General features: G+C 40.4%; 1 protein-coding gene across 4 annotated transcripts in view; it reads right to left on the bottom strand.

Annotated features, from left to right (window-relative positions):
* Positions 1-22,763, bottom strand: part of MYO16 (myosin XVI) — a 576,974-nt gene that overhangs the window by 397,382 nt on the left and 156,829 nt on the right. For all 4 annotated transcript variants that reach the window (XM_074963511.1, XM_074963520.1, XM_074963529.1 and 1 more), the window contains exons 3-4: positions 6,509-6,579; positions 1,322-1,465 (exon numbers count right to left, since the gene is read on the bottom strand). In XM_074963511.1, the coding sequence (XP_074819612.1) occupies positions 1,322-1,465; positions 6,509-6,579 (215 nt within the window). The remainder of the gene's footprint in view (positions 1-1,321; positions 1,466-6,508; positions 6,580-22,763) is intronic.

Here is a 22,763-nt window from a genome sequence, read left to right as displayed (position 1 = left end):
GAGTAACTGATAGAGAGATGCCTGCCTCGGTTTGCAGAGAGCCTGCAATAATAATTTAAAGGTGTAAACTATCTCATTTATTTCAAGAGGTGCTAATTCAGATGCTGATGGCAATTATTTAAGGCAACGCTGTTAACTATTTCACTGCTTATGAACGCATATATGAGAGGAGAGGAACAATAATATTATGAAAATCTATATCTGCATTTTCAAAGGATGGATGAGGGTGTGAGAGATTAGTCAATGTGGTCCAAAATATGTGTGAATTAAGATGGGTAGGCCTTTAACACCACATGGTGGGGTTATAGGGTGGGCGCTATTAGTTGCATTTTTCTTAAGCGAGAGTCAGCTTTTAACAGTTTAGAATAAGTTTTCTGGTGGTATTTGTAATACACAATAGCCTAGAGCAAGGGATGGGTGAATTTCAAAAGGGTCAAAATAAACATTCCTATTATATAAAATTCAGGATTTTGTGTGAACATACTTATAGACCTGTAGAACTCAACAGGAGTTTTACATTTGTCTTCTTTGGGGTCAGGAATTGGCCATTAAAATAGTACTTTTTTCTTGCTATATATTATAAATCGATATAAGCAAGTAAACAAAGTTAGATAACACTTCGGGCAATTTCGACATTGTCCCTTGAAACTACATTGTAAAATAAACAGCGACCAATATCCACGCAATACCTGCCAAGATTAAAGTCTGGCGCCTTAGAAATAGAAAAGGCTTAACAAGAATAAAGTGCTCGTCTATCATAGGCTGAATGTAGTGTCTGTTACACTTATTATACATAACATTCTTTCTTCCATAGATTCAAAGTTGGTTAGATCAATATTAAATTGCTCTTACTTTCATCACATTCACAGATATCTCTTCATGAATACTGAGTGTAACTGAATGCCAAGAATACTTCTTGCTTTTGAGAAACAATTTTGATAGGACTATCTGCCCGCTTGGCCTTTAATAGCAAGCAATGGGGAGAAGAGAAAGGAAATTATCTGTTTGTCCCATTTGGGACTGACCTATTATCCAGATACATCATCTCCTAACCAAAACAAAACAAAAACAAAAAAACCCCTTGACATGACATTTACACTGTAGTCACTTTACAGACCTGAAAAATTTCTTATGATAGACTCTCTAAATATGCTGCGCTCAGAAAGAAAAGAGAAAGAAAACCATGACGTATGGATATATTCTTCTCACTGATCGGATTACTTATATTATATGTTGCATTCACACAAACATTTCAGATCTCATACCTTTGCATACTATGTCTTGTTTTCAAGAACACAATGCAGTGAATTGTTTTACTTACTACTAACAGTAGCAGGACAATATCAGGATTATCACATGCACAGGCTACATGCACTGATGTCCAAAAATCCTCATCCTGATGATTTACATTTACTCCTCTGTCAATTAGAATTTCTGCAGCAAAGGTATTATCATAACGAGCACACTGAAAGAGAGAAGAGAAGATTAGACACAGGGCTTAACTCAAGGTACAAGTGAATTTATCAATTAACTTTTTTCAAAAAAAGAACAGGAGGACTTGTGGCACCTTACAGACTAACAAATTTATTTGAGCGTAAGCTTCCGTGGGCTATGAAATTTATTTGAGCATAAGCCCATGAAAGCTTATGCTCAAATAAATTTGTTAGTCTCTAAGTGCCTCAAGTACTCCTGTTTTTTTTGTGGATACAGACTAACACGGCTGCTACCCTGGAACTTTTTCTAGTTTGTGTTTATTCCCTACATAACATAGAAAGTGATTAGATAATATACTGAAGATTAAGCTTCCATTTCTGAAGGGAGCTGATGGATCCATGGAAATAAACTCTGTGACATGCAGGAAGTACATACTATTAGTGTAGGATCCAAATTTACAGAAGGCTTGGCTTTCCATAGCTACACAGAGAACAAGGTTTACCCTTGATTAAATTACATCATTACAAACCAGGGCTCTGATCTTTCCTAAGAATTTTCATATGGAACAAATTACAGATGGGACTGCACAGTTCCAGGCATAAACAATGAGCTACAGTGTCTTTTGCCTCTAGTTCATCAGGGTTTGAAAACAGCCCAGATGTGTAGTAACAAAAATAAAATAATTACTGCACTCTGATGTTTGTTCATTGGCTTTTGTGAAATGAATTGGCATTCTTAGTCCACTTCATGCAACAAAATAATCAATCGTAATTAGCTTTCTTGTTAGAGAGGGTGGTTGACTGACTGGGCATACCAAAGAAACAATTCTGTGCCTCCCAAAAGAATGGACACGCCAGGTGGTAATTTCAAAAAAGCTTAGGGCCTGAACTCTGCTACCATTGAGGTCAATGGGAGTTAGGTCAAAATTTAGTACTTCTGAAAGTCCCACTCTCAGTTGCAGGTTTAAAGCACATTAATATGGCAGTCTGGAAAAATGTGAACAATGCTCTTAATTCAGCATCTTTCACAGCCTTTATTAAAGAAATAGATCACTTTTTGGTATAGTGGGGAGAAGACACAGAGGAAAAAGGAAATGAAACAGTTTTATATTGTAAGTAATTTTTGAATGACATTTTATGGTAAATATATTTTTAATTCAGTTCTTGAGTTAGCAGATTTCTCATGCTAATGGCAAAGAATCCTCCAGGATCAGCCTTTTCCCTTACATAAAGCAGATTATATCCAGTTAAATTTTAAAAACTGCTAAGTAAATGATCTGAGTGAGCAAATCTTTAAATAAATGCCAAGTTACTTTTAAAAAAATCTTGAAATAAAGTTGTCTGCTCTGTTTGTAGCATGACTGATCCCCAGATGTATTGGCACTGTGTTTAAAAGAGGGTCAAATCTGGGTCACATTGAAATCAATGCACATTTTGCTATTGTCCCCAATGGGATAAGAACTTGGCTGTAAATGAACTAACAATATTCACGAAACCGAGTCAGTAGCTTACATACTCGACAGTATATCATGTTTCTCCCTGCATGAAGTTTTCACTTCTCTTGGAATTGTGTGTTAACTTAGGTAGTGACAGGCCCCACGAGACCTACTGAATATAATGAGGCATGATGCATAAAGCTCAAAAAACCTAAAAGACAGTTCACTGAGAACTGCAGTTAAAAAGAGTTTTCCAGTTGCCACATAGAGTAACTTAAAATCCTTATAGAAGGTTCTCTTTTGGTTTTAAAATGTGAGTGTGACAGCTTGCTTACAAGCCACACTGCTTTTGGGCTGTTAACGAGGGCCAAGATTTTCAGATCTAATTAGCAATTTTGATATACTCATTTTTTTGGGTGTCCAACTTCACACACCTTAAAGGGGTATCATTTTAAGAGGGCAGTTGCTCAATACTTTACAAAGATGCCTCACGTTGGAAACTCCAAAACACTCATCACTTCTGAAAATCTTGGCCTAGCACTTTTGTTGGTGACTCCTAAATCACAGAGGGGCACGTGAGTAAAGACACCAACAGTATTACAAGGCCAGAGAAGAGAATTAATTTTTCTCTTCTCCTTTTTCTTCTGGTCTTCTGAGATATAAGACACAAGAACAACCAATATGAATGGGGTGAAGATGGGAGCACTGCATTGGTCTATAGGCAACGTGGGTTTAGGATACAAAACAACAGCATAAAGGAATGGCTAAAAATTGTAAAATTATGTTGGGAACGGAGTTGGAATTCCATACACAGAGTCAGAGTCTTGAGTCTAATAAGGTTACACTGTATCTGTAATATGCCAGTGTAATAATGCTGCTGTGTTCCATATATGTAAAATGGGAAACATATGTCTCTCTAAACCAAACTGAAATAGTAGTATACTTTTAGGAGGCCAAATTCTGCCCTCTGTTATACTCATGAAGCCATATTGAATTAATCAGGGTTACATTTGTGTAACAAACTTGGGCCCAGGTAACTAAAATTAGATGTTTTAGAACTAAGCTTAATGGCCAACAGCTATGGTAGCTGACCTGGAGCTACACACAGCCTTCAAGAAAAAGGGAACATGAAGGCTGGGTACCTATTGTGGGACATCCTGACCCCACTGAAGTCAATGGAAATTTTGCAACTGACTTCAAAAAAGGCAAGAGCTTTTTCCCTAGAAAGAAGTGCTGTACAATATTTACTGAACTCTCTTGATTTATCACAGAGATTACCAATTAACTGTGGGAAAACTTGTTTTTCAATAATCTTTTTCTTATTCTCCAAAATATGTTTTTGGCAAGGTGCATGTTGGCTGAAATTTTGGTTCTTACTTCATGGACCTTACATTTGAAAATTGAAAAGATTAAGGAGTCATATTGTCTGTCTACACTCATCTCTCCCCTTAAAGCATTCTTCTTCTGTAAGGCCTTTCAGTGATAACCCATCACATATACAGAATACTCCTAAAAAACAAAGCCAAAGCTTCAAGTTGTCACTTTGTCCGGCACATCATGTTTGGACTGTGCTATTTGTGCATAACAAAGGATCCTGCTCTCTTACTCACACAAGAAGAACCCTACTCATTCTAAAGGGATAATTTGCACACACAGGATTTGGCCCTTAAACTGTGAACTTCGTGTGGCACACAGAGGCAGGTGGTCCCCTATGTCGACAAAGCAAAAATTGTCAACGCTCAAAAAGATACAAAAACATTTTCAAATCCAGCATAAATTTGAATAATTTAATACCACTTAGGGTTTGCAGAGCTCTCTCAAGCAGAAATATCATAAAACAATGGTTTTTTGTAGCACATGTCACCTTCAGCCCATGCTCCACCACAGGTCCTGCGTCCAGCCAGCACCAAAGTGAATGGTGCTGGCCAGGGAAGCAAAGGAGTGTGTGCTGTACATTACTAGACCTGGTTGGGAATTTTCGGTCAAAATGTATTTTTGACAGAAAATGTAGTTTCCACAGAAATCAAACTTTTCTGTGGGAAAATTTAAACAAAATATTTTGTTTCGGGTTGGTTCAATATGAATTTCAGTTTGTTGAGCTGACCCAAAATGATTAATTTTTAGTCAATTCATCATTAAGTTGCATTTCGTATAGTGGCTAATGGCCTCATTGGCATTGGCATTAAGGCCTCCATTTTCTCCTTTGGGCTGGGCTCTCTGGCCAGATTACATCTGCCATGATGCAATGCAGATTCCCCTCTGCACAGGTTCATGTTGAACTGACTCAAAATGAAACATTTCACTGTTTCCAAATTGAAATTTTTCTAAATATTCCATCCCTTGAAAATTTTTGACAAATTCAACTTTTTGTGCAGGTTTGGGATTAAAACAAATGTTGCAGTATTGGAATTGCCCACTGGACAGAAATTCTGGTTTTCACTCAGCTGTACGCATCAGGGTCATGTACAGTGAGAGATATAACCGATAGCTGCATCCCACAGACAGAACCCCCATGTAGTTTAAAGACCACTACATCTGCAGGGGTGGATCAGGTACACTCTGTAAAGTAGATTAAGATGAATATGATTTATTTTGGTATTAGAGACATGAGTTACTAACTTCCTTGTCTGAATATAAAGTAGTAGCAGCAGTAATCATGGGATTGCTTCCACTAGATTTATTTGGTTTGCTAGCAGTAGAAATGTGTGATCAAATTCTGATTTTCAATTATACTGCCCTTAATTTGGGGGCATGTTTTTTATTGGCTTTTTTAAACACACTAGAAAACCAGGCAGGCTTACATGAACGTTTCTCTAACGTTTGTGAACCTTCTGAAAGAATCTGGGCAAATTAATCATTTTGTATTCAAAACAGGCAAAACTTGTCATATTCTCCTGAGCATTGAGACATTTGACACAACCCTCAAAGCAAAACTCAGGTGCCCTGCAAATTTATGTGGGTCAAACCAGAAGACATGGTATGCATGATGGGGCCCAGCAAAATGAAATAATAGAGCTTCTTACAACCCTGCTGTGGGTCCCCCAATTGTCCTCCTGTACTTCACAGTAACTAAAAGTGACCGGACACCGGTGTATTTGCTGTATTTCTCTCTCTCCCTTAATTACATGGCAAACACAAACCTGCTCCCTTTTCCTTTAATCACTTAATCTGATATGCAAATAACTATGGTGATCTAAATGCAGATACTGTGTTAGATTTCCATTTGTAGGAGATCAACAGTGAAAAAAAATCAAAAGGAAGGAATGACATCAGTTAAACTGAAGGTTAAATTATCTTTTTTCTATTCTGTGAAGGTTTTGAAATATTGCATATCTCCATCTTACAAAGCAGGCAATTTTTCCTTTGCTCTTACTTACTGTGCAGATAATTTATGCCTAAAACATCTAACTGGATTTTGCTAGTAACCGTCCTTGCTACATGATGCATCCCTACATAAGCCTTTTGAACGCCACCATGTATTTCATGTACACAGCTGGATGCAATTATAATCACTGTGGTGCTCCGTGTAGATAAAAAATTATTGATAAACCTTTGTTGTTGTTAATATGCTCAATATGCTACTCAGAATCTTGCCATATTTATCCACTGTCACGAACACTAATCTTCAATCACTCTTACCAGATGGAGCAAGGAGCCTCCTGAGGAAATAAGAGTGTGAGGGTCTGCACCATCCTTTAGTAGCCGTAGCACTGAAATATCAAAGAAAAGAGAAGGAGAAAGAATTAATGCACCAATGCACTCAGCACTGAGATCTTAATAGCCTGATTTTTCATCATCTTCATTAACAGATTTAATAATATATGCAAACCTCTGAGATAACATATGTAAAACGATCATGTCAGCATTTCCTGTCTCATTTATTTTAATGGCTAGGTCTGGCAGTTCAGGACCTTTGATAACTATGCTAACTATGAGCAATATCAAGGACTTCCCTAGAGCAGTATTTCTCAACCAGGGATCCGGGGCTCACTGGGGGGCCAGAAGCAGGTGTCAGGGGATCTGCCAAGCAGGATCAGCATTAGACAGGCTGGGGCCCGGGGCAGAAAGCCAAATTGCCATCACATGGGGCTGAAGCCTGGGACCCTGAGCTCCGCCACCCAGGGCTGAAGCCAAAGCCTGAGCAACTTAGCTTTGCGTGGACTCCTGTGGCATGGGACGGGGCTGACCCTGTTTTTTATATGCAAAAAAACAGTTGTTGTGGCACGGGTAGGCCGTGAAGTTTTTTATAGCTTGTTGAGGAAGGCCTCAGAAAGAAAAAGAGAACCCCTGCTCTAGAGTATGGTTGTGTTTCTGTAATTCTGAACACAGGATATTCCATAGCAAGGTCAAAGTCACCAGATTAGACCATGTTCATGTGAGTGCAGAACACAGTTAACTGATTTTATTGTATTTTGCAGAGTTCCCTGAGACCTAGAGGCTTTTTCGCTAAATGATTGAGATTAGAGTTCATAACTTATATTACCTGAAATTAATCTTCATGCCACAGTTTAGTGAAGTGCACTCCATTCAACCTCTACAGCGCATTGTCTGATCACTGACATAGCATAATTCCTGAAAAGATATTTGGGTATTCTGCTCAAGGTTGCATATAACAAACTCCTTTGAAATGAACCCAGGCATTTAACTCAGAGCAGAAGATAGCCCTGCATATTGGTGCTCAGTCAGGATTGATAATTCTTTATTCTTTTTCCTTGGTCTCTATGGCTTTTATAACCTTTTCACTTGGAATTCAGGAATTGACTAACTCACTCTATTAATGTTCATGCCAGGGCAGGACTGAATGGTGAAAAGGCCAGACATTATCAGGGGAATTCACCCCTGCACTGCAACCCATTTGTGCTGGCTAAGTGGCATAAGAAGTCCACAATGACCTCACCCCTGAGAAATACCCTCAGCACAGAGGCCCACTATAGAAGCACAGCTGGTTCCACATTCTCATCACGAGGCCTGGTCCAACAGAAGTTATATGATGGGTTAGGGGTATGATGGGGTTTCAGCAATTCTGTGCCACTGCAATGGCCCATAGTAAAGGAGCGCACAAGTTAAGACAGCTCTTATGGCTCTCAGCCCCTGAACAGGGGAGTTGCAAACCATCTCCCTTTTTTGCTCTGCACCAGAGCTTGTGCTTCACTCAATATAAGAGTTGTGAAATGCACAGAAATATTAAAAGCAGTCACTGAAAGAGGCTGTCACAGGTTCCACAGTGAACTCTCTGTGGTCCATTAAGGGCACCCACTCTAGGCTCCCAGCTCCCCAGCAGTTACCTCTTTTGGGTGGAGACCTGCATCTCTCTCCCTCCTGACTTAGGTTTTTCCAGGCTGCACAGTTCCCTGCATACACTGTGTTATTCTCAGCAAGCCAGACTCCCTAACCAGGCCAAGGTCTGTGCACTGCTAACTCTCTGAAGGCTATGAATAATGTAATTGCCAGCAGTTATGAGTTACCACAGAGCTCTTTCTAAGCAAGCACATTTATTCTTAAGGTGAAGGTAATGCAAAGAAAAGATATTAAAAATAAAATAACCTATGCACACGCTAAAGAACTTAACAGAGGCCACCCTAACTCCAACCTAGGACTTTAGGGAAGGGTTGGAAGGACTGATACCTGCCAAAGGTTGCCACATAAGAATGGCCATACTGGGTCAGACTAAAGGTCCATCTAGCCCAGTATCCTGTCTTCTGACAGTGGCCAATGCCAGGTGCCCCAGAGGGAATGAACAGAACAAGTAATCATCAAGTGATGCATCCCATCTTCCCTTTCCCCCACCCTTGAGCAGAAGGTTCTGTCCATTTGCTGTATCAGAAAGAAGGCTCTAAGTCAGTTTAAAGTCAGGCTATTTATCTGAAAGTCCTTTATTTGTCAGTAGTCTCTGGAGACTCCAATTTGAACCAGTATATTTGAGCCTCTGCAAGTGGTGGTACCTCCTTGGAGGTGTTATAACCTCAGTCAATTTGCCTAATTAGCCTCCACTGTTCCTAGTTCCTAGAAAGCTACAGTCACTCTTCCCCATGGAAATGCATACAATGCCTGGAGCACAATGATACATAAACTTAACACAGTGAGATCTCCCAAATATATTGCAGGAAGTTGCCATCTGTCACAGAAGCAAGATGTGAACTCATGGTCTCCTGGCCTCCAGTTTAGTGTACTTCCCACTATGCAAGAGATGCTGATATGGACAGGCAAGCAAGACCTGGGAGCATGCAGAGTGCATTGGAGCATTCACAAAACTAGCAGGTCAGTGATTAATCTGTTCTACAGCATATGAGCAAATGGTATTTTTTAGAGGTGTGATAAATGAGAGTGGGGGGTAGCTCCCTTTTGTGGACAGCCAGCCAGCCAGTTAGCTATAGAATCCCTCTTGGTACTTGTTCTCTACTTGCTTTACCTGAAAAGGGTTAACAAGTCCACAGGTAAAAGGAAGAGAGTGGGCACCTGACCAAAAGAGCCAATGGGAGGGCTAGAACTTTTTAAAATTGTGAAAAAACTTTCCCTTTGTCTGGCTGTTGATGTTCTCCAGAGAGAGAGGACAGAGCAAAGACAGGGCTGAGACTATTCTGCAAAAAGCTTTTTGTCAGGTATGGAAATCATCAGATCGTACCTAAAACTCCTCATTTGAACCCCAGATATGTAAGTAGATCAGAAAATGTCTAGAAAGACGTGACTAGGTTTATCTCTGTTTATTTCTTATTGGCTTGTGGACTCTTCTGTGCTAACCCCAAATGGTTTTGTTTTACTTATAACCTTTAAGCGGACCTCAAGAAGGTTATTCTTGATGTTTAATTTTTGTAAGTGGGTTTTTAAAATCTAGCAAAAACCTAAGTATTTTCTTTTTTTGTTTTTAATAAAATTTACCTTTTTAAGAACAGGATTGGATTTTTGGTGTCCTAATTGGTTTGTGCATATGTTGTTTAATTAGCTGGGACAACAGCTAATTTCCTTTCTTTTCTTCTTCAGCTCTTCCCGGAGGCGAGCGGCGGGTGAAAGGGCTTGAGGGAAGGAATTCCCAAGTGCTCCTTCCTCGGTTCCTAAAAGGTTTTTGTTTGTTTGTTTGTTTTTGCATTTGGGTGGTGGCAGCATCAACCCATCCAAGGTCAAAGAGAAACTGTGACCTTGGGAGTTTAATACCAGCCTGGAGTGGCCAGTATTAATTTTTAGAATCCTTGCAGGCCCCACCTTCTGCACTCAAAGTGTCAGAGTGGGGAATCAGCCTTGACAAGAGGTTTCTAACTTAGCCAGATCTTGGTGGTATTCCATGGAACAGTTAGGCCTTGGCTCTCCTGCTATGTAATTTGAAGTTCCTGCTACAAACCACAGAAGCACTACAGTTTTTCAAAAATGGTCAGATGTGTTTTTTTGTTTGTTCAGTAGATTTTTTTAAACACTGGCAATTTTCACTAGCTTCGTTTTCTGAAATGGCTGAGCTATTCTTGATCAAATTTTCCAGAAAAAAAATCTATCGGAGTCAGACACCAAATAGAAAATTTCAGCTAAAACAGTTAAAGTTTAATAACGTTAAAATGAAAACAGGGATTTATAATGGGAAGGGATAGGCAACTTTAAATATAGCAGCAGCTACGTGCTCCACCTATAATGATACATCTATTTTGGAAGAATCAAAAAATGACAGTTACAACAACAAATTCTACTCCGTATTTCATTTCAGGCTTTGAAAATCAACAGACAATCTAAACCCTCCTATAAATTCAAACCTGAAGAATAAAACCATCGTACCTCCTCATTTGCTATTTTATTTGTTTTTGCCTTATTTAATTTAGTTAATTGCAAAAGGGCTTTGCTTTCTGGCAAACACAATTTTGTAAGCTAAATACTCTTAGACTCTACTGTTGTTCTTGGCACTGCCACTGAACTGGGAAGCAGAACACTGAGTAATGTGAATTAAATGGACTGTGTTACAATTGCCAAGCGAAATGGAGAATATAAGGGAAGCATATTTATACTTGCCATAAACTTGGCAAAAGCGGAAGAATGAAGGGAATTATTAATTAAATTGGAAAAGATGGGGGATCAATATGAAAATTGAAAGGTGGATAAGGAATTGGTTAACAGGGAGACTACAGCGGGTCCTACTGAAAGGTGAACTGTCAAGCTGGAGGGAGGTTACCAGTGGAGTTCCTCAGGGATCAGTTTTGGGACCAATCTTATTTAATCTTTTTATTACTGGCCTCGGCACAAAAAGTGGGAGTGTGCTAATAAAGTTTGTGGATGATACAAACCTGGGAGGTATTGCCAATTTAGAGAAGGACCGGGAAATCATAGAGGAAGATTTGGATGACCTTGTAAACTGGAGTAATAGTAATAGGATGAAATTTAATAGTGAGAAGTGTAAAGTTATGCATTTAGGGATTAATAACAAGAATTTTAGTTATAAGCTGGGGACTCATCAATTAGAAGTAACGGAGGAGGAGAAGGACCTTGGAGTATTGGTTGATCATAGGATGACTATGAGCTGCCAATGTGATATGGCCGTGAAAAAAGCTAATGCGGTCTTGGAATGCATCAGGCGAGGTATTTCCAGTGGAGATAAGGAGGTTTTAGTACCGTTATACAAGGCACTGGTGAGACCTCACCTGGAATACTGTGTGCAGTTCTAGTCTCCCATGTTTAAGAAAGATGAATTCAAACTGGAACAGGTACAGAGAAGGGCTACTAGGATGATCCGAGAAATGGAAAACCTGTCTTATGAAAGGAGACTCAAGGAGCTTGGCTTGTTTAGCCTCACTAAAAGAAGGTTGAGGGGAGATATGATTGCTCTCTATGAATATATCAGAGGGATAAATACCGGAGAGGGAGAGGAATTATTTAAGCTCAGTACCAGTGTGGACACAAGAACAAATGGATATAAAGTTTAGACTTAAAATTAGACAAAGGTTTCTAACCATCAGAGGAGTAAAGTTTTGGAATAGCCTTCCAAGGGAAGCAGTGGGGGCAAAAGACCTATCTGGCTTTAAGATTAAACTTGGTAAGTTTATGGAGGAGATGGTATGATGGGATAACGTGATTTTGCTAATTAATTGATCTTTAAATATTCATTGTAAATAGGCCCAATGGCCTGTGATGGGATGTTAGATGGGGTGGGATCTGAGTTACTACAGAAAATTCTTTCCTGGGTATCTGGCTGGTGAATCTTGCCCATGTGCTCAGGGTTTAGCTGATCGCCATATTTGGGGTCAGGAAGGAATTTTCTTCCAGGACAGATTGGAAGAGACCCTGGAGGTTTTTCGCCTTCCTCTGTAGCATGGGGCACAGGTCACTTGGTGGAGGATTCTCTGCTCCTTGAAGTCTTTAAACCATGATTTGAGGACTTCAATAGCTCAGACATAGGTGAGAGGTTTTTCGCAGGAGTGGGTGGGTGAGATTCTGTGGCCTGCGTTGTGCAGGAGGTCGGACTAGATGACCATAATGGTCCCTTCTGACCTTAGTATCTATGAATCTATGAAACCCCCCCACAAATTATATCTTCCTCCTCTCATTTATGGGAGCCCAGTGATTAAAGATCACTCGCCCGCCCCCACACAACACATCCCATTATGGGCTAAAGCTCAAAAGCTGGACTTTTTGTCCCTATCAGTACTAATGAACATTACAGAATGCCCTCAAAGGGGGATGGGGACATACTGTTCCCCTTATATTATAGCTGCCAGAGTCCTAGACTCCGCAACACACACACACACACACACTTTGAATAGCTTGTTCAGAAGCCTTGTAATAGTTAGACCACCAAAACTTCCTGGCACCTGCCCCACTCCTATGCGCTGCATAGTTTCTTACTTCACCTCTTCAGGCACCTAATAGTTGTCTTTATGTTGCAATTTCTATCCAAGGAACTTTACAAAAATGAACTAAGACCGGCTACAGCCTTCCAATATAAGTATAATCCTCATTTGCAAATGAGGAAAGTGACGTATAATAGTCCTTAAAAGTGGGATTTTCCCAAAAGTGCTTAGTGTTGGCCTAACTCTGCTGTCACTGATGTCAAGGGGAATTTCAGCGCTGACTTCAAAGGGAGCAGATCTAGGCCAGTGCTGAGCACTTTTTGGAAATCACATTGTGACTCTGGCAGACCAGGTGCCAGGTCATGCCAAGGCCCCAGGGCCGAACACTGCAAATGCATAGCTGGAAACTGGTCTGGATTACCTGTGGGTTAGTATACTTAAAATAGATTTTAGTGTTATAAGAGTGTGTTTAGACTTTATGGAATGCTTGTAGGATGCTGCATGTATTAATCTTACTTATAATATCTGTATATGTGGTATAAAGTTATACAGAGTGTTTTAATTGTAAACCTTTGTTACTGTGTAATTCACCCAACAGGAAAAAGAAGCAGTAATTAAGGTAAAGTGCTCATCCAGCACACAAGATGGTCCATTGAAGGCAAATGAGGCATTGTGTAGCACCAAAGGACAGAGACCTTGTTGACTGCACTCCTAACTCCACCCTGGAAAGGGAGGCCTGTGCATGAACTCATCCCATCAGCTTGGATTCTGGGTTGAGGGGGGATAAAAATCCTTGACAAGGAGAAACTTGGTCTCTTTATGTTGTCTGGACTCTGAGGGGCAAAGATTCCGAAACATAAGCAAGAGATCCTCATGCTGTTGGCACGGGTCAGCCTCAAAGAATATGCAAAGCTGCTTATTATAGAAACTTTTATTACCTTTTAAAATCTACGACTGTAACTCATTTGTGTGTAAAAACAATGAGGTGTCCTTGTGGCACCTTAGAGACTAACACATTTATTTGGGCATAAGCTTTCGTGGGCTAAAACCCACTTCATCAGATGCATGGAGTAGAAAATACAGTAGGGAGGTATAAATACACAGCATATGAAAAGATGGGAGTTACCTTACCAAGTGGGGGGTCAGTGCTAATGAGCCAATTCAATTAAGGTGGAAGTGGGCTATTCTCAATAGTTGACAAGAAGGGGTGGAAATCACTTTTGTAGTGCTAATGAGGCCTATGTAATCAAGGTGGCCCATTTCAAACAGTTGACAAGAAGGTGTGAGTATCAGCAGAGGGGAATTAGTTTTTGTAGTGACCCATCCACTCCCAGTATTTATTCAGGCCTAATTTGATGGTGTCCAGTTTGCAAATTAATTCCAGTTCTGCAGTTTCTCATTGGAGTCTGTTTTTGAAGGGGTTTTTTGTTGAAGAACTAAAGATTTTTTTTGTTGAAGAACAAAAAAAACTTCAAAAACAGGATTATGCTTCCTGCCAGTGAGTCAAAATACAGAAACACTTTGAAACATCTGTGATTCTTGTGACCACACAGTGAGTTGAAATTTCTGCAAAGATAATGACAATGGCCATTATTGCTTTTTCAGCAGAAACCAACTACAGAGATTACTCCACTAACAACGTACACATCTGTTGCAGACATAAACCCAGTACAAAAATACACATTAAGCAGATCACATTCATAAATATATGAATGATTCACGTACAAAAATGAGATTAAAGAAAATAATCACTTCAAGTTTTTATCCATCTAGCTTGCTTTCTTTTTCTTCATTATTGCTCTGTAGAGTCAGCAGTACTACAGAGATCTCACATCACAAAGACTGCAAGGGCAGTGGATGTGAACTCTCTTGTAGTTTGGGTCAATATTCTTTGTCCTAAAATAGGATCAGCTGTCACAATCCATAACACACAAAAGCAATTGACAAGCCTCTACTTTTTTTGTAAAGGAAATAGGATTTACCTCACTGTAAAGAAGAATAAACATCCCAATGTAATTCAGTTAGATCCCTACTCGACATTCTCTGGTGATATTCTGCTCTGGTCTCCCACCATGAAATCTGATCTTTTGTGTGCTTTTACCCTATACTATACAGATTTCACGGGGGAGACCAGCGTTTCTCAAATTGGGGGTCCTGACCCAAAAGAGAGTTGCAGGGGGGGTCACAAGGTTATTTTAAGGGGATCGCAGTATTGACACCCTTATTTCTGCACTGCCTTCAGAACTAGGTGGCCAGAGAAGCAGCGGCTGTTTGCCGGGCGCCCCGTTCTGAAGGCAGCACCCCGCCAGCAGCAGTGCAGAACTAAGGACGGCAATACCATACCATGCCACCCTTACTTCTGCACTGCTGCCTTCGGAGCTGGGCGGCCAGAGAGAGGCGGCTGCTGATTGTGGGCCATGATATCACGGTCCGTGACGCATTGTTCATGGCCACGAATTTGGCAGGGCCCTAGTTATGCAGGAATAAGTGGCGCACAGATTTCTGACTCTCATATACTGTATGGGTGCACTATGCCAACCTAACCGATCCTCATGATGGAAATCCTATTAAAGCTACTGGGAATATTACCTAAGGATGAGATGAACAGGCCCTAAAGCAGGAAGTTAAAAGAAACTTGAAAAGAAATATATAGATACATATATAGTCAACCAATCATATTTGAAAGAGAATCAAGATTTGATTAGGATTTTATGTAAATGCTGAGATCATTTCTTATTTGTCCCAACAAGTCTATCCAGTTTTCCATAGATGTAATTTAGATATGGTGCACTATATTATTAAAATACATTACACATACGAACACACAATTACTATTATTATCATCTCCTATCCATAGCCTTTTCCCATGACTTCTGCCCACTTCCACCTCTGCTTCTATCCATACCTTCCCACACTGCTCCCTGCCCCCACATTTCTTAGCTCTGGCCCCACTCCCATTCTGTTTCTATCCACTCCCCCTAGACTGGCTCTGTGCCCCCTCCCTTTCTGTGCCTATTCCCCCCTGCCATATACACACTCCTCACTCTTTGCATTCCAGTCAGGCTGTTTCCTCCTTCTCCTTCATACTGGCTGGATCCCAGCAAGGGGAGCATTGAAAGCACAGGAGAGACAGTCTTCCTGTTCCCAGTTCTGATGCCTTATCCTTTATAAGAAATTCCTGCTCAGCCCCTGGGTCGTGCTCAGTGTAGATGGTATCTTTGGAGAATTTAGCCACCAAATTAACAAGTCTCTACTAAACTTGTGTGAACTGAGATTTTTCATTTAGTTTATAACAGACGAATTTGGGTGGATTTTCATGGGAACAGCAAAAGGCCCCTCCCTGACATCAATGTGACCCCCTGCCCTCCCTCTTCCTTAAAGCATGGAGGTGCTGGAGCTTTTCAATTACAAGATTATAAGGTTGTGAGTTTTTATTCACCGTGGGTGAAATAATGTATTTTCTCCTAATCTCATTCTTGGAAACGGCTGAAGAACTGTAGTTGAAACTGAAAAAAAAAATCAGTTTGAGACAGACACCTGTCATGGAAAATTTCAACCTGAAAGATTTAAAGTTGGGCACAGTTAAAAGGAACTGAAAACAGAGTCTTATAATGTAAAGTGTTAGGCAACCTTAACTATAGGTGGTGTTCCCAGCTGTAATATGAGCCACCAATTTTTGTCAGACGATCCTGTGTAGAATTCTTTAAACATATGTGATAGGACTGAAGACCATTGTTTTAACTGGGTGAAACCACACTGAAGATGGTGGGCATAACTGCCGCCCTTCATTTAAGGTAGTTGTAAGGAGTCATTAAACTCCTTGATGGTACCAGGTAACTGAAAAAATATGACCACCACTCAAAACAAAGGTACCTGCAACAGAGTCATGTGGGCAAAGGGGTTTTGTTGGATATTGTATTAGTAGAGATCTGTGTGCCAGGCTATGTCTACTTATGAACCTTACAGCGGCCACAAGAAAGTCAAGGAAAGTGTGGGCCCCTTTACCGAATGAGGGAGGCAACCTAGTGACAGAGGATGTAGAAAAAGCTAATGTACTCAATGCTTTTTTTGCCTCTGTCTTCATGAACAAGGTCAGCTGCCAGACTGCTGCACTGGGCAGCACATCCTGGGGAGGAGGAGACCAGCCCTCTGTGGAGAAAGAAGTGGTTCGGGACTATTTAGAAAAGCTGGACGAGCACAAGTCCATGGGGCCAGATGCGCTGTATCCGAGAGTGCTAAAGGAATTGGCGGATGTGTTTGCAGAGCCATTGGCCATTATCTCTGAAAACTCATGGCGATCGGGGGAGGTCCTGGACGACTGGAAAAAGGCTAATGTAGTGCCCATCTTTAAAAAAGGGAAGAAGGAGGATCCGGGAAACTACAGGCCAGTCAGCCTCACCTCAGTCCCTGGAAAAATCATGGAGCAAGTCCTCAAGGGATCAATTCTGAAGCACTTAGAAGAGAGGAAAGTGATCAGGAACAGTCAGCATGGATTCACCAAGGGCAAGTCATGCCTGACTAATCTAGTTGCCTTCTATGATGAGATAACTGGCTCTGTGGATGAGGGGAAAGCAGTGGACATGTTGTTCCTTGACTTTAGCAAAGCTTTTGACATGGTCTCCCACAGTATTCTTGCCAGCAAGTTAAAGAAGTATGGTCTAGATGAATGGACTATAAAGTGGATAGAAAGTTGGCTAGATTGCCGGGCTCAACGGGTAGTGATTAATGGCTCCATGTCTAGTTGGCAGCCGGTATCAAGTGGAGTGCCCCAAGGGTCGGTCCTGGGGCCGGTTTTGTTCGATATCTTCATTAATGATCTGGAGGATGTTGTAGATTGCACCCTCAGCAAGTTTGCAGATGACACTAAACTGGGAGGAGAGGTAGATACGCTGGAGGGTAGGGATGGATACAGAGGGACCTAGACAAATGAGAGGACTGGGCCAAAAGAAATCTGATGAGGTTCAACAAGGAGAAGTGCAGAGTCCTGCACTTAGGACAGAAGAATCCCATGCGCCGCTACAGACTAGGGACCGAATGGCTAGGCAGCAGTTCTGCAGAAAAGGACCTAGGGGTGACAGTGGATGAGAAGCTGGATATGAGTCAACAGTGTGTTGTTGTTGCCAAGAAGGCCAATGGCATTTTGGGATGTATAAGTAGGGGCATTGCCAGCAGATCGAGGGACGTGATCATTCCCCTCTATTCAACATTGGTGAGGCCTCATGTGGAGTACTGTGTCCAGTTTTGGGCCCCACACAACAAGAAGGATGTGGAAAAAATGGAAAACATCCAGCAGAGGGCAACAAAAATGATTAGGGGATTGAACACATGACTTATGAGGAGAGGCTGAGGGAACTGGGATTGTTTAGTCTGCAGCAGAGAAGAATGAGGGGGGATTTGATAGCTGCTTTCAACTACCTGAAAGGGGGTTCCAAAGAGGATGGCTCTAGACTGTTTTCAGTGGTAGCAGATGACAGAACGAGGAGTAATGGTCTCAAGTTGCAGTGGGGGAGGTTTAGGTTGGATATTAGGAAAAAGATTTTCACTAGGAGGGTGGTAAAACACTGGAATGCGTTACTAGGGAGGTGGTGGAATCTCCTTCCTTAGAAGTTTTTAAGGTCAGGCTTGACAAAGTCCTGGCTGGGATGATTTAGTTGGGGATTGGTCCTGCTTTGAGCAGGGGGTTGGACTAGGTGACCTCCTGAGGTCCCTTCCAACCCTGATATTCTATGATTCTATGATACAGCCAGGCTGCTGTAAGGTTTCCTGTGTAGCTGCTCTATGCTGGTGGAAGAGAGCTCTCCTGCTGGCATAATTAAACCACCCCCAATGAGTGGTGATGCACTCCCACCAACATAGCGCTGTCCACACCAACGCTTTTGTCAGTGAAACTTTTGTTGGTCAGGGGTGTGTTTTTTGTAGAGGGAGCTTTTGAGCTCAGTAGTGACTATAAAGGGGTTCGGAACTGTGAAAAAAGAGAGGGTCTTCTGTTGTTTTATCCTACTGTGTTCAGGGAAACAGGACTTTGTACATTCATTATAAATCAACAGGATTGCACGAAAGAAATTCCTGATTCCACCATCAATTACTTCTCCAATCAGAAATAATCCACGAGACTTCTTCACATTTTGTCTAATTGCTTGGTGCATGTAAATGAGCACAGTTCAATTGACTTCAAGGGAGTTTCCCCCAAGAGATAATTTGATTCTCTGTTTATTATTTGTCTTATAGTAGTGCCTGAAAATACCAAACAATTTAAAACCTCATTGTAACAGATGCAGGAGAAAGAGTACATAAGTTCTGAAAAACATTTAAATAAAGTAATTTGATGTTGGGGTTTCCCAAGACAACTCAACATGTCCATCACCTTTCCGAGAGGCATCTGACAATGCTCGTCAAGGTAATAAAATGAATCTCCCTCTCTTTTACTTGATTAGAAAGGAGCTTTCCAGAGGTATTCAGCCTTGTGAATCTCCCATTTCCTCATTGAGTACCTGGCTCAAAGAGCAGATTTTTTGGGCGGGGGGGGGGGGGGGGGGCAGGGCTGTTTGTTTGGGTTTTGCACACAGAAGTAAATGATGACAACAAGCTTTACAATTTCAGGCAACATTCATTTCATATACACAATCTAACTCTTATGCATCTAGACCTCAGTGTTTGAGTCAATTGAACTTTACTGATAATATTATTGTATGTTTCTTGCCTCAGCTGATGCTAATCTTAGTTCTCACTGGAAAATGTAATGTCCCTTTCATTTTCTGTAATAACCACAATCCACATGTACTCATTATGGATGAAATTCACCCGAGTACACAGGGTTAGCCCGGATTTTATGCACTCTTTCAGCCCACAGCACAGAGGAGAATTTCACTCCTTATCTATGGGGATATTTTGCTTGCTAACTTAAATAATACATCTTTTAAAAATATTGCAGAACACTTTTATTTTCCTGAGTATGTTATAAGTTTTATAAGGAGGATTTTTGTAAAACAAGATTTCCCCTCAAAACCTTCCAAATATCTTCAAGATCAAAAGCAATCTGTTCTTTCCTTCTATAGTGATTCATTTTCCTACATGCCTATATGAGTTTCATTGTGATTTCTGTTAAATAATGTAACATTTTTTAATACATGTACCATCCTCAAAATTGGCCTTAGGGACACCTGAAACAGTCACAAGAGACACCTAGGAAGAAGGAGCACTTGGGAATACATGGATTCTGTGGTCTCATTTTCCACAAGACTCTTTTCAAATTTTAAACAGCTGATAGGCAGTCTTCTGACCCTCCAATCTTCTGACATAATTTTTTTCTTCTCAATGATTAAAATAGAGACTCTGCACACAAATGTGTCAAGGATAAAGTGATAATGCGGCACTGGAATATTCCCTTTTTCTCATGCAAATCTGTAAGAAGATAGCATCTCTGATCTCTTGGGCACCAGAAGGCCTGACTAATTATGTATACATTGTAAGATCCATATGGTGTGCTGAATGTACAATAGCTATAGAGCTTTCTGTGAACAATTCCTGTGGGGGAAAGACAGCAGCCATTTTGTTGCCAAAGTTGCTGGAGACAGTACAGAGGAAATACACACACTGGGCTTTCTAATGGAGATTTTGCTTTTAACTCTTCTTGCTGTTCTCCTTACTTTACAGAAAGCAATTCAGACTGAAAGAAACTAGTTGCACATTCTGTATAGAAACACAGCTCCTTCTGGAGACCATCAGCAGTGACATTAAACAGCCAAAACCAGCACTTTCTCATCTCCAACAGCCAAGCAAGCAGCATTTACAGCCGTAGGGCCTTGGCTCCCAAGAGGGTATCTTAAACTCTCTCCCTGTGACTGTCCTACCCTTAGGCAGAATCAGTATTCTATTTGCATTCATTCAACCTCAGCATCATTTCTATGCCCCAGCACCAATCCATTTTCACATTGTACCAATTATAAGAAGATGAGCCTGCAATATGTTCTGGTGCAGATGAATACTGATTTCATATGTTATTCTTAGGCCCTGAAAAGCCAAGGAAATTGCTAAGGAAAAGCCAGGCCAGAATTGTCATAAATCTTTAATGAACATGGCCCTAAAACTACAATGAATTGATTTTTTTTTTTTTTTACCTTGGCACACGTATTATGATTGGTTTTAGAGAAATTTTAAGATTCAGGCAGTGTTATCAGTAGATGTAATCATCCAAATCATCCCACCCATTTGTTTTATTAATCTAACGTACATTCTATAGCAGCAGATTGCCACTAGTGATATTGCTTATTGCTGATGGTTTCTTTCAAACCTCCACCTTTTGATTTCTATTATTTATTCACAGCAAGCATTAACACACTGGACACCCTTTTTGAGAAACTCATTCTTAATCTCTTGTTATATCAATCCTGGGACTGAGATGTGATTTCCACAGTGATCTATGGCAATGTCTGTCAAACTTTCTCAAACCGAGCAACCTTTTTTAAATTTTTGAATAATACAAACAAAAAACCCTCTTCCTTTATCAAATGCATTTATAAATTAAAGAAAATGATCAATGAAAAGAACCCATATGAAACAAGAGTTATACAAATTATGAACTTCCTGGAGAATGGTGGATGCGAAAGGGGGAAAAAAAGCAGTTTTCCATGTTTACTGACTTTGAGAAATTTTTGTGTGGGAGGTAGAAGTAACGTTGATCTCTGCTAGGATACTGTCTTGGAAATAAAACAAAACTGCTGCCCCATTTTTCCTATGCTTATAGCTTGTAAATCCCATGCAGCCAGGAGTCAGATGTTGATGGCCTCCGTGTAACTGAGACATTGGTTTTCCTGAATTTAAAATTGTGATGTAAACTTTGAATCAGGAGAAATAACAGCTGCATGGTGTTTCACTTGTTCTTTTATAAGAATAAAATAAACTATTTTAAAAAAGAATAATTTCACTGACTTGGGCTCCAACCTCATTTATAACCCCTATAGGTAGAACCCTTCCTCCGATGGCATTCCCTCTCCTCTATTTCCCAGGCAGCAACTGACAGTCTTTCCCCTGAGTGTTTAAGCAAGTAAATGTGATGAGTACCAACACTGTACTCATCACAGACCAGGTAGTGCCCCTGTGACTAGTGCAGTGCACTCCATAACGCCTGAAGAACGGGGTGGGTGTGAGGGGAGATAGATTACCTGATCTCCTTACAAAGAGATAACAAGGTTGGGTTTTGCTTTACTTGGCAAAGTTGAGTTCTGTTATGGTGGCCAAAGTTACCCCTCTCTCCCACTTCTCTGAATGTAGAAGAGGTATGCATACAGCAAAGGAAGCTGGCAATTTCAAATATGGATTCTGGATAAGTCTGTGAGAAACAGGATTTAAAAACAAGCTGATGCATATTGATTTACTAACTAAATGGATTCAAACAATTTGCATTTGAAACTTTCACCAGACATATATTCTAAATGGTTAGTCTGGATATTTTCCATATTTCATATTAATCCCTTTCTGGGAGTTTATTGTATTCTGTATTATAGCTGGTTTTCAAAAAATAATTAGAGACTGTGTCTGCATACATGTACCCTAGATTTAAAATTGCCTCGACTACGTCCTGACTGAGGTAGAGAGAAAGAGATATACATCACATTTATCTCGGGCAAAGTTACTGCACATGTATGTACACACACAGTTCTCTCCACAAAGGGTGTGGCCACTTACTTGTATATCTCTTTTTGGATTAGCTGCTTCACTGACAGAACTCTGGCCAGATCAATTATGAGGAGAGAGTACAGGAAACTGTTATATTAGATATCTCATCCCATACACCTACCAGTAGTTTGTCTTTCTGCATTGATTGAATTAATGGGTCTTCCTTTTTCTGCTAGCATGTATTACCATCTTCAACTCTATAATGGCTAGACAAGCATTTCTGTCACAATCATATATATACTATTATAAATTCAAATAGAATTTAATGCAAAGCTTCTGATATTCACAGAATTTTACCATATTTGTTCAATTTACTTTAAATTTAATAAGCTCTCTTTTTCATGTTCATTAAATGATGGGCAATAAAACATTTCTATCTTAGACAACAAGACATCAGAACAACCCATTCTCTGTAGTAGCATTTCCCCACCCTGTTCTAGCTTAAATTCCAATCTACAGAC

The sequence above is a fragment of the Natator depressus genome, chromosome 1 (genome assembly GCF_965152275.1).
Source record: "Natator depressus isolate rNatDep1 chromosome 1, rNatDep2.hap1, whole genome shotgun sequence".
NCBI lineage: Eukaryota > Metazoa > Chordata > Testudines > Cheloniidae > Natator > Natator depressus.
This window is presented reverse-complemented; position numbering and strand designations above follow the sequence as displayed.